At 40.6% G+C, this 12,391-nt stretch overlaps 1 protein-coding gene across 12 annotated transcripts in view; it reads right to left on the reverse strand.

The window, feature by feature from the left end:
• The window catches only part of invs (inversin), a 276,292-nt gene that overhangs the window by 103,539 nt on the left and 160,362 nt on the right, over positions 1-12,391 (reverse strand). For 11 of the 12 annotated variants that reach the window (XR_011885432.1, XR_011885430.1, XR_011885431.1 and 8 more), the window contains one exon: positions 3,935-4,106. The exons of the other annotated variant lie outside the window; for it this stretch is intronic. Coding sequence is in view for 8 of the 11 variants with exons in the window: in XM_072253501.1 (XP_072109602.1) it covers positions 3,935-4,106 (172 nt within the window). In the remaining 3 variants the exon portion in view is untranslated. The remainder of the gene's footprint in view (positions 1-3,934; positions 4,107-12,391) is intronic. 12 annotated transcript variants of the gene reach the window in all.

Below are 12,391 nucleotides of genomic sequence, written 5' to 3' on the forward strand. Positions count from 1 at the left end.
AGCGCACAAAGTTTCTACTGGATCAATATTAGTATACAACTAGTCAATTTCTGTATAAAAAGGTCACTTCTTTGTTCAAACTTCAGAGCAGGGTGGTGAGGGGGGCTATGATGTTCTCCTTGTGCACAAGTAAATCAAGTGAGCTTGAGGAAAGAGTGTATATTATCAGAGTCTAGTTAATTGACGATGATAGTTAGTGAAGCTTTCATTGAGATGATTAATCCTTGACTTTGTTATACAGGGGAACGGAACTGTGGCAGAGCAGCTGATAAGTCCCAAATCCTAGGCAGCTCATATTTAATCAAAGAACTGCATCTGCTGATGGGATGCAAATTGCCTGCTATGTGGAATAGTCAAAGTACACCCTCATATTAGTCGCATATTGAAAAATAGGGGAAAGTGGAGGAAAGCCGAGGTAGTAAAAAAGAAAAAGGGAGTGTGTCAGGCCAGGTTTTGGTTCCATGCGTGTACGAAGGTGTCTTAGGCAAGGTTCAAGTCCTGTGAGCTCACCCGAAGTGTCTCAGGCAGGGCTCAGGTCCCGCGAGTGCACCTGTGGGCCGGGTCCCATGAAGAAACAATGAAAACAAAGCAAACAAAAAGGGATTCGGACCATTGCGAGTAAGAGTATTTTTTTCTTTTCTGTTTATGAGCATGAGTAAGAAAAGGAATTCCAAGTGTGTATGACTATGAATGCGCGGATGGTAGAGTGACAGTCCCCTTTCCCAGACCCCCTGAGGGGACTCTGCTGCAGTGCATGTTAGTACTGAAGAAAGTGGTGAATTTCATCACTCATGTCCGCCTTCACTGAGAGGTGGCGGTTGAAATGAGAAGGCATGATTCCAGGGTCTCAACATGAATCTTTAATGTCATGGAGGGAGCGGACTGCCTTCCTACATTGGCCTCATCGGGCACCTTAGAACTCACAAAACCACAAGTCACTATTGAACCCAACAGACTGCCTAAGAAGAAGAAATTACTGAATGGGCATCCGCAAGAATAGGTGAAATAGGTCTTAGAAAGTGATCTGAAATTATTTCTGTTTTACTTAAGTAGAATCTAACAGCTGCTTCCTTTTTCAGGTAGGAGCTTAATATCAACATCATTGCACATTAGATAATGCTCTTCGGGCTAGAAGGGATGAAAACATGCATCACACCAAATCCTAAAGGCTACTTGTCTTTTTTCCCTTTCTGAGTCTTAGTGTGAAATACTAGATCCCACACCTTTAATTATACACCTTCTATGAGGGTAAAAACAGTAGACGTACCACTTCTCAAGACAGAACAGCAGTGAGCTACGAATCATAATATATTGCACTCAAGCTATGTGTATATAACTCTTAGCAACCTTTTTTATGGATTTCATTCATGAAATTTAATGATCACATTTTTTGAAAAACTATTATTAGAGTTTTGTGATAGTTATAAAAAAAGATGTTTTGGTATTGTATGGGCAAATTCTGTAGAAAGGATCTTAAGGAGCTTTTTCTCTGAGTATTCACTATCTCGTTGTCATGGTACGGAACAAAGCATCACAACTGATTGTATAGCATTCAGGTGTAGATTTATGTCAAGTGTTTAACAAGCTCTAAAACTGGTAAGAAGTAAAGAATGTGATAAGCCATCTCGTGCTGTTTCGAAGATTTGGCTCATTCATGCCTTTTACTGGCAAGTTTTGACCTATCTGAACTCTTACTTCTGCTTTACGTTCCTCTTCTTACGAAATAGTGCTGTTATCTGTTAAACAAGTAGCATATGGGATGCCGATAATGGCACAACAATAAAGAGCTGCTGTGTCAGCATGGCCCGCTTGTTTCCAGTATCAGTCACTCTGATGCTGTTTGCTTGTTTCCCACTCCAAGTACACAAGTCGCCTTGTAATGCCAATTTTCAATGATGGAGTCACAGTGACCAAGAGGATTCTCAGGCCAAGCAAATACAAAAAGGGCTTTGTTTGAACAGCTAGCATAGCTACCGTCATGTCCAGTAACTGACGACAGCACTGTATAGCGGTTTCTGCAAATGTTCTACTTGTTTCCGACACTAGGGAGGAGGAATTTCACTTTCACCATTAAGCTAGATAATGAAAAGCTTTCAGCACTGTCAGTAACTATGGATAGAAAGATGGATTGAATTTCTTATGGCACAGTATTCATTTGTCACCATGGAGCTAAGCAATGCTAGACAATACTGGCAATGAACACACCCTAATTTCAGTGCTGCAGCACTGTTTTGTGTGAGAAGCTAAACCCATAGTATGCAGCAATTATGGCAAAGTACTGTAAGTATTACCAAAGGGGGCACCCTAACTCTTTCGTGTGCAGAAAACCTAATATCTTGTCTGAGCAATACTACTAAATAAAATAATCTGATTATGTATGTTACAAAATAACTATTATTTAGAGGAGATGACACCCACAACATGAACAACAAAATAGCACTGAGTAAAATATCTTGACAGAAAACTGTAAATATGTTGCCTCCTTTTCTGGATGACATTTTTAGAGCAACTAAGTTCTTTTGTGGCATAGCTGCAGGTAGGTCTTAAGATACACATGATTTCTTTGTCTTCCAGTAATTTGTAAAAACAAGTTAGAAGCTAGTGTTTTCTAACTTTAAATATTAGGTGTTTGTAATAATATATATTAGACTAATGCAGATTATCACTCTCCACATTATTTATACAAATGGTTAGGTTTAAAGCTCTGTAACGAATACCATTTATGGCTTAAATACAAGCCATGGTCTACTTGCTGCTTATCTCTCAAATTGTCTTTTTAATTCTCTGTGGGGCTATGGGGTTTCACTTGTCTCCCTTTACTTCTGTTACGAGACTCCCCCAACCACACCAGCTTCTGCGATTCAAACGCTCTGAATTCTCCAGAGTATGGCCTCTTTCAGGACTTAGGATGTTCCCATTAGTTGATGATCTCGTTTTGGGTGCCAAGAATTGAGTATTTAAGGAACACCTGAACATAGGTTCAGTGCTCAATCGTAAGCCTACTAGTGATTTCGTCTAGTGTTTGTTTTGAACTCAGTTCTCGATCCAGTTTGAGACCATGTCTCGATCCTTAGCCTCGGATACTCCAGCATTTGGGTCCAAGCCATCCTCGTCAAGACATATGTAGTTCCACAACAGATAACATCAAAGCTCTGTAGTCTAGTCACAAGTAACCAAGATGCTCAAGAAGAGATGCCACAACAAAACTGTCAATGACATGGACTTAATTAAGAGTTGGAATGATAAATGGCAAGTAATATGTTTGTCAAGCCAACGTGATAGTGTCCAAACAACTACTACTCCCTGACAATCAATAGCTGTACCATAGCCGAATTTCCTATATCAATATCCTGGTATTTCTGGGGTAAGTGGGGGAGGGGGAAGAGAACAAAAAGCAGTTTGGAGACTGACTGTTCTGTGCCATGTATCTCAGCTCCTGATTCTCCAAAAATCTTTCCAATGTGCAGACAGTACAAAGCAGAATGTAACGAACTGTTCTTCACTTGCCTAGATGAGTACAGCTGCAGTAATATATAAAAGCTCAACATCCTCCAAGGCAAAACAACTTGCTGGATTGATACCTTATATACTCAATATTTCTGCCACCATTATGCCATGGCTACGATGTGTTGCATCTACAAGGTATGCTGCAGCAACTCAACAGGTTGTTCTGTTAAAGTTTATTCCAAACTTGCAACTTATGCTACCGAAAAGCACAAGGACAGCAGGCAGAAAAGGAACACTGTCATATTGAAGTACACCTATGATTGTTCTTCACCCTAGATTAAATCTCGCAAGGCACCCACATTACCCAACCCAAAAAAAAGGTAAGACCATTTTGGATTATGGACTGCACAGATGATACCATATGCACCTATTCGTTGATGCTGTCTACAGTTCAAAATAAACCAGTTGTATGAACTGATAGTCTAACCTGTTCCACCATATTTATCTGCCATGTTGATATCGATGTCTGCTTTGACTCTCAGCATGGTTTGGAGTACATCATCACTGCCCTTTCCAGCAGCCCACATAAAAGCAGTGCGCCCTTCCAAGTCTGGGTCATCTTTCACTGATGGATGATTCAAGAATACTTCGACAGTCTCCTATACAAGAAAATAGCTGAAATCATTTCACAACATTTACATTCAATATTGCTATCAGCTGTCTTTCAGCAATATATTACTATTAATGTTTTGAATTTTGAACACAGCATTTGCTACTAATGATTTGCTGTTGTGATTTGTAGTTTGTCCAGAACAATCTTCTTCTGTTTATTTTCTTGCTCCATTTGCCTTTCACACTTTGATTACTTGAACTCATGCACCTTCCAAGCAGGTATATGTTTCTTTTCCCTCCCTCTTCTGTTTTCCCTCTCAATTCTAACCTGCAACAGCTCTGGATAAGCAGGTATGTGTTTCTTTTCCCTCCCTCTTCTGTTTTCCCTCTCAATTCTAACCTGCAACAGCTTTGGATTTTAATATTTTCTCTCTCTCTCCAGAAATACTTTCTACATTTAGTCCAGATTTCCAGAGTCCACAACATTTTCTTTATTGCATGATGTTACAGTATATATCCACCTATTTCATTCCGGTCCTAGAAAATCATCGATCTCTAATTATTTTGTCAGAATTTACCAATAAATTAATGACATAAAGAGGGGCTCTCCATTGATCAGGGTCCACCACAAATACTGTATCTGAGCTGTCTACATGATATACAAAATGGGATGCAAGCCAGGGTAGTACAATATGCAGAACAAGCTGTTGCCCATGCAGCAAGCTCCCCCTCTTTGCGCAGTAGATGAATCCAAAGGAACAACAGTAACTGATACACTTTGACAACAGCGGCGTCACAGGAGTTGCCAGTCAGCAATGTAGCACTGTCTTACAGGCTCCAGCTCTGAGTTTTTCCTTGGGGTTTACTCCCAAAGCCTCCCCCATCTGCGCATACAGCCACAAGGCAGCAGAAGCTTGAGTTTTCCTGCTTCTAGGTGAGCTGCCACCTTCTTCGGAATATATTCCTCAGCAATTGCCCATTTTTGTGAAAATTTACAATGTACATGCTTTAAAGTATAAAAGAAACACAACTGATAATTCCTGACAGGATTCTACATTGTATTTAGAGCATAAATGATTAAAGGAGCATTTTAATTGCCGCACATTATTGTTGTCATGTAGGTCAGAACTAGTTATGATCTATGAGTGGAATCATCATTGCAACTTATTTACAGTCACCTTCCTATGTTTGTTCTTCATAACCACTCTTTAAATCTTCCAAACTTTACTTGCATTTATTAAAGGTAGTATTTAACCTCTCACTTTATACTTATGACTGTGAGGCTAAGCACAAATCCAATACCATATTTAAGTTGGCTTACAACACCACAGTCGTAGGCTGAATCAAAGGTAGTGACGAATCGGCATATAGGAGGGAAAATTGAAAATGCAGTTGAGTGGTGCTACAACAACAACTTCTCACTCAATGTCAGCAAGACCATGGCAATGATTATTGACTTCAGGAGGAAGAAACCAGAGGTCCATGAGACAGTCCTCATTGGGGGATCAGAGGTGGAGAGGGTCAACAACTTGAAATTGCTCGCATTATCATTTCAGAGGGTCTATCCTGGGTGCAATTACAAAGAAAGAACAGCAGCACCTCTACTTCCTTAGGAGTTTGCAAAGATTCAGCATATAATCTAAAAATCTGACAAACTTCTATATATGTATAGTGCAGAGTGTATGGACTGGTTGCATCACTGCCTGGGATAGAAACTGAGCTTTTCCCTTGAACGGAAAAGCCTACAGAAAGTTGCAATACTCATTTATGTGAACAAAAGTTTCAGGGCTGGATACTCTTTCAAGGCACTGTACATTAATCCTACCATCATTCCCCACATCTTAACATTAGCTTTCAGCAGATTCTACCGTTCACCTATCCAACAGAAGTGATGTGCACAGGCCAGTTAAGCTACGAACCTGCATGCCTTTAAAATGTGTGTCAAAACTGGAGCATCTGGAGGGAACTCACGTGGTCAAAGAGAGAACATGCAGACTCCACACATAGGTCAAGACTGAACCCAAGTTGTTACAGTTATATCAGCTGCATTACTGTGCCCCCATACTCCTTCTTCCTTCCATATTTTACTCTCTAGTCTTCACTTTGTCCCTCTTTCTTTCCACATGTCCACTGCACTCGTCCCTTTTTTGACTACCTCAGAGCCAGCCATTTATTTCCTCTGTTCTCCCCTCTCCTTTGCCCCTTTCATCTTCTACCAATTCATGTATAATTTCTCATATTCCTATATTCACCACTCATTCCTCTGTCTCTCCATTGAATTAGTCCCTTTTGATTGGATATCTTGAGTTTTCTCTTTGAATACCATGAGAAATACTCATGCTAATTCCTTATTTTGTACAAGTACTGGAACAATGTACAAGATTAAAAAATAATAGTAAATAGATAATAAACAGCTGTTAATTCAAAACTTCGAAGTTCAAAGTCAAATGAAGAAAACTGATGCCCTTGAGTGGTCCATTCAGAGTCTCGACCTCAACCTGATCGAACTTCTCTGGCAAGACCTCAAGATTGCTGTCCACTGCAGCTCCCCAACTAACCTAGCACAGTCTGAGTAATTTTACAAGGAGGAATGGGCAAGTCATGCTCCATCATGTTGTGCAAAGCTAAGACAGACTTATCCAAAAAGCTAATAGCTGTGAGAGATGGTTCAACTAAAATACTGAGTAAAGGGGATGAATACTTTTGAACTGTTGACTTTCCAGTTTCTGAACTTCTGGTTTTTCGTGCTTTACAATTTTCCCTGTTTTTTGGCCTCTACTGTGGAAAAAATGAGCATGTGATTTACAAACAAAAATTCCCAATTAAATTGATCCAAACCCCTGGTTGTAATATTCCTTTATGTGAACAAAGGGTTGGGGGCTGAATACATTTTCAAGGCTCTGTAAATCGGTACTAAATGGCTGGTGGGTTGAAGGACTTGTTTCTGTCTGCTGAAGGCTAGATTTGTGGCATTCAAGTCTGGCAACCCAGGCCCGTACCAGAAAACCAGGTATAATTTGCGGAGGGCTATTTCAAAGGCGAAGAGACAATTTCAAACGAGGCTGGAGGAGACATCGGATGTATGACAACTCTAGCAGGGTTTGCAAGACATTACGTCCTACAAAGCGAAACCCAATGGCAGCTTTTCCTCACTACCAGATGAACTCAATGCCTTTTATGCCTGCTTTGAAAGGGAGAATATAGCTACAGCTGTGAAGATCCCTGCTGCACCTGATGACTCTGTGATCTCTGGTCTCAGAGGCCAGTGTTAGGTTGTCCTTAAAGAGAGTGAACCCTTGCAAGTGGAGGGTCCCAATGGAGTACTGGGTAAGGCTCTGAAAATCTGTGCCAACCAACTGGTGGGAGTATTCAAGGACATTTCCAACCTCTCACTGCTTTGGGCGGAAGCTCCCACTTGCTTTAAAAAGGCAACAATTATACCACTGCTTAAGAAGAATAATGTGAGCTGCCTTAATGACAATCGCCTGGTAGCACTCACATCGACACTGATAAAATGCTTTGAGAGGTCGGTCATGACTAGACTGAACTCCTGCCTCAGCAAGGACCTGGACCCACTGGAATTTGCCTATCGCCACAATAGGTCAATGACAAATGCAATCTCAATGGCCCTTCACACGGCTTTAGACCACCTGGACAACACAAACACCTGTGTCAGGATGCTGTTCGTCAACTACAGCTCAGCATTTAATACCATCATTCCCACAATCCTGATTGAGAAGTTACAGAATCTGGGCCTCTGTACCTCCCTCTGCAATTGGATTCTCGACTTCCTAACTGGAAGACCACAATCTGTGAGGATTGGTGATAACATCTCCATCTCGCTGACGATCAACACTGGCACACCTCAGGGGTGTGTGCTTAGCCCACTGCTCTACTCTCTCTATACCCATGACTGTGTGGCTAGGCATAGCTCAAATACCATCTATAAATTTGCCGATGATACAACCATTGTTGGAAGAATTTCAGATGGTGACGAGAGGGCATACAGGAGCAAGATATGCCAACTAGTGGAGTGGTGTCGCAGCAACAACCTGGCACTCAACATCAGTAAGACGAAAGAGCTGATTGTGTACTTCAGGAACCGTAAGACAAAGGAACACATACCAATCCTCATAGAGGGATCAGAAGTGGAAAGAGTGAGCAGTTTCAACTTCCTGGGTGTCAAGGTCTCCAAGGATCTAACCTGGTCCCAACATATTGATGCAGTTATAAAGAAGGCAAGACAGCAGCTATACTTCATTAGGAGTTTGAAAGATTTGGTATGTCAACAAAAACACTCAAAGACTTCTATAGTTGTACTGTGGAGAGCATTCTGACAGGCTGCATCACTGTTTGGTATGGGGGGGACGGGCTACTGCACAGGACCGAAAGAAGCTGCAGAGGGTTGTAAATTTAGCCGGCTCCATCTTGGGTACTATCCTACAAAGTACCCAGGACATCTTCAAGGAGCGGTGTCTCAGAAAGGCAGCTTCCATTATTAAGGACCTCCAGCACCCAGGGCATGGCTTTTTCTTACTGTTACCAACAAGTAGGAGTTACAGAAGCCTGAAGGCACACACTCAGCGATTCAGGAACAGCTTCTACCCCTCTGCCATCCAATTCCTAAATGGACATTGCACCCTTAGACACTACCTCACTTTTCTAATATATGTTATTTTTGTTTTTTCACGATTTTTAATCTATTCAATATACATATACTGTAATTGATTTACCTATTTATCATTATTATTTTACTTTGTTTTTTTCTTCTATATTATGTATTGCATTGAACTACTGCTGTTAAGTTAACAAATTTCACGACACATGCTGGTGATAATAAACCTTATTCTGATTCTGATTTAAGGGATAACGGTGGTATAGAAAGGCAAGGGTACAGGCTAAGGGAAAGTCATGGAGGCGAAAATAGAAAAAGTAGACAAGGCTTGAGAAAGTCTGAGCCAGTTACCAATTTCTACTTCAAGCTGGCAACTGACAAATGATTTGTGCCCTATGGGGTAAGCAGGGTGGCAGGAAAAAGATAGCAAGACTTTCAGACAGTTTGAAATGAGGCTGTGTTAGAATCCTCAAGGCAGGTTTTATTGTAATTTTTAAAATCTTTTGCGGGGAGGCTGGATTAAATTATACCTACTTATTTTCATTGTCGTATGCATATAATTCCAGTTTCAAGCAGTTGCCAGAGCATTTTTCTTTGTTTTTAGTTTAAGAGTCCTCTTTTCTTCATGGCCATTTATTTAAATATTCTTTTAACTGAGTGCCTTTTCAATTTTCTTTAGATCAAAAATATACTCTACAAGCATTGTGAAATTACAGTGGACAAGTAAACAAGGAAATGTAATTATGGATCTAATGTAGGAAAGGAAATTTTTTTCTCTAATACTTCAATAAAATTAAATCTTTGAACTTATCAAGGATAGAGGCAGTTAATGACCACTCAAATGAAGCTAACCTCTGCAAGTGTCCTTGATTACATTCCATAGCAGCCTATTTGTCCAGCCTTGCCACCACTCCTGACAAACAAGTAACTAAGAAGGCAAACTGCTGGCTCTAAAACAATGAAGACTCAGAAACAAACGGTATCACTTCTGAAATTCTAAAACCCACTGTGAGGAACATTAGTCATAAATCCACAACCTCATTTCCTCATAGAATCATAACCAGCTTAATGAAGAGAAATAAATCTGAATGTGGTAATAGCAGGAAAATCATAGCAAAGATCAGAGCACAGGAACAGACCCTCAGCCCATCATGTCTGCGCCAACCATGATGTCAATTTAAACTAATATGATCTGCCTGTACGTGGGCAATCCACCTTTCCCTGCCTGTTCAAGTGACTAACCGTTCCTTTCGTATCTGCTTCCACCACCTCTCACAGCTGTTCCAGACATCTACCACTCTCTGATGAAAAATTACTTGCCTTGAAATTCTCCTTTAAAGTCTCCCCTTTAACTTAAATCTATGCTCGCTAGTATTTGACATTTCCACACTTGGGCCAGGGACTCTATCTACCCAAGCTATGCCTTTTATAATTTTATATACTTCCATCAAGTCACCTCCAACCTTCCAGAGAAAACAGTCCTAGTTTGACCAGTTTCCCGTTACACCAAATGCTCTCTAATCCAGGGCTCTTCCTGGCACTTCCAGCTCTCTGCATACTTTTCAAAGCCTCCAACATTCTTTCTGAAATGTGGCGACTGCAATTGCACACAGTACTCCAAATGTGGATGGAGCAAAGTTTTATACAGCTTCAACAAGACTTACCAACTTTGAAACTCAAATGCTGAAACTGATGAAGGGAAGTATACCATACACCTTCTTTACCAACCAATCTACTTCCATTGTCTCGTTCAGGGAGCTAAGAACTTGCACCCCAAAATCCTTCCGTACATCAATGCTCCCAATCGTCCCACCATTGATTGTATACTTTTCTCTCACATGGGACCTCTCAAAATTCAACCCTCACATTTTTCCAGATTAAATCCATCTACCTTTACTCAGTCTATATTTCCAATGGATAGAATTTGTACTGTATCCTTTGATGAGCTTCCACACATTCAACAATGCTACAATTTTTTTTGTGTCATCTGCAAATTTACTAAGCCCACCTAAATTTCCATCCAGAAGGTCTCAGCACTGATCACTGTGGAACATCACAGATCGCAAACCTCGTCAGAATAACATTGTCTTCTATGGCCTAGCCAATTTTGAATTCAATATACCAAGTCTCCATAGATCCCATCTCCTGTATCAGCCTAACATGAGGGTCCTTGTTGAATGTCTTACCATAGTCCATGAAGAAACTGTTAAGTGCCTTACCCTCATCAATCAGGTTTGTAAACAGGAGAAGTGATGACCCCCACTTGTTACACTGTTTAAGATAATTTATTTTTTAATTCTTCTTACTTCTCTTCTAATATTGTATATCTGTGAACTTGTAACGCTACTGTGACACTGTAATTTCCTTTGTGAACAATAAGACATCTACCTATCTATCTAAACAAGAGATTGTTCAAGTTCAACAGTGCGTGACAAGGAATGAGGAAAGGTGCAGCTGACTCATATCATTTCATATCGCCAAATCATATAGTTTCTGCACGGACTGGTAGCACATGCTGGGGACCACTGCACTACACCATCCTTAGAGTGAACAGTTTTTACATAGGAAATTATAGGCCAGCTAGTTTGACCTCAGTGATTGGGAAGATGTTGGAGTCAATTGTTATGGATGTGATTTTGGGGTACTTGGAAGCAGATGATAAAATAGGCCGTAGTCAGCATGGGTTCCTCAAGAGAAAATAACAAGCAAGACAGACAAAGAAGAATCAATTGATCTCGTGTACGTGGATTTTCGGAAGGCCTTTGACAAGGTGCCACACACAAGGCTGCTTAACAAGTTAAGAGTCCATAGTATAACAGAAATGATACCAGCATACACAAAGCAGAAGTTTTTCTGGTTGGCTGCTGGTGACTAGTAGTGTTCCACAGGGGTCTGTGTTGGGACCGATTCTTTTTATGTTATATGTCAATGATTTGGATGATGGAATTCATGGCTTTGTTGCAAAGTTTGCAAACGATATGAAGATAGGTGAAGAGGCAGGTGGCTTTGAAGAAATAGATAGGCTACAGAAGGACTTAGACACATTAGGAGAATGGGCAAAATAGTTGGCAGATGGTATACAGTGTCAGGAAGTGTATAGTTATGCACTTTGGTAGAAGAAATAAAAAGTTAGACTATTATCTGGTCACCGAATTATAGGAAAGACGTCAATAAAATTGAGACAGTACAGAGGAGATTTACTAAAATGTTGCCTGGGTTTCAACTCCTAAGTTACAGAGAAAGGTTGAACAAGTTAGGTCTTTATTGTTTGGAGCGTAGAAGGTTGAGGGGGGACTTGAGGTATTTAAAATTATGAGGGGGATAGATAGAGTTGACGTGGATAGGCTTTTTCCATTGAGAATGGGGGAGATTCAAACAAGAGGACATGAGTTGAGAGTTAAAGGGCAAAAGTTCAGGGGTAACATGAGGGGGAACTTCTTTACTCAGAGGGTAGTAACTGTGTGGAACGAGCTTCCAGCAGAAGTAGTTGAGGCAGGTTTGATTTTGTCACTTAAAGTTAAATTGGATAGATATATGGACAGGAAAGGAATGAAGGGTTATGGGCTGAGTGCAGGTCGAAGGGACCAGGTAAGAGTAAATGTTCGGCACGGACTAGAAGGGCCGAGATGGCCTGTTTCCGTGCTGTAATTGTTATATGGTTATATTTTCTAATTGGAGAGAAAATTCAAAAATCTGAGGCACAAAGAGACTTGGGAA

Source organism: Mobula birostris, chromosome 3 (genome assembly GCF_030028105.1).
Source record: "Mobula birostris isolate sMobBir1 chromosome 3, sMobBir1.hap1, whole genome shotgun sequence".
Taxonomy (NCBI): Eukaryota; Metazoa; Chordata; class Chondrichthyes; order Myliobatiformes; family Myliobatidae; genus Mobula; species Mobula birostris.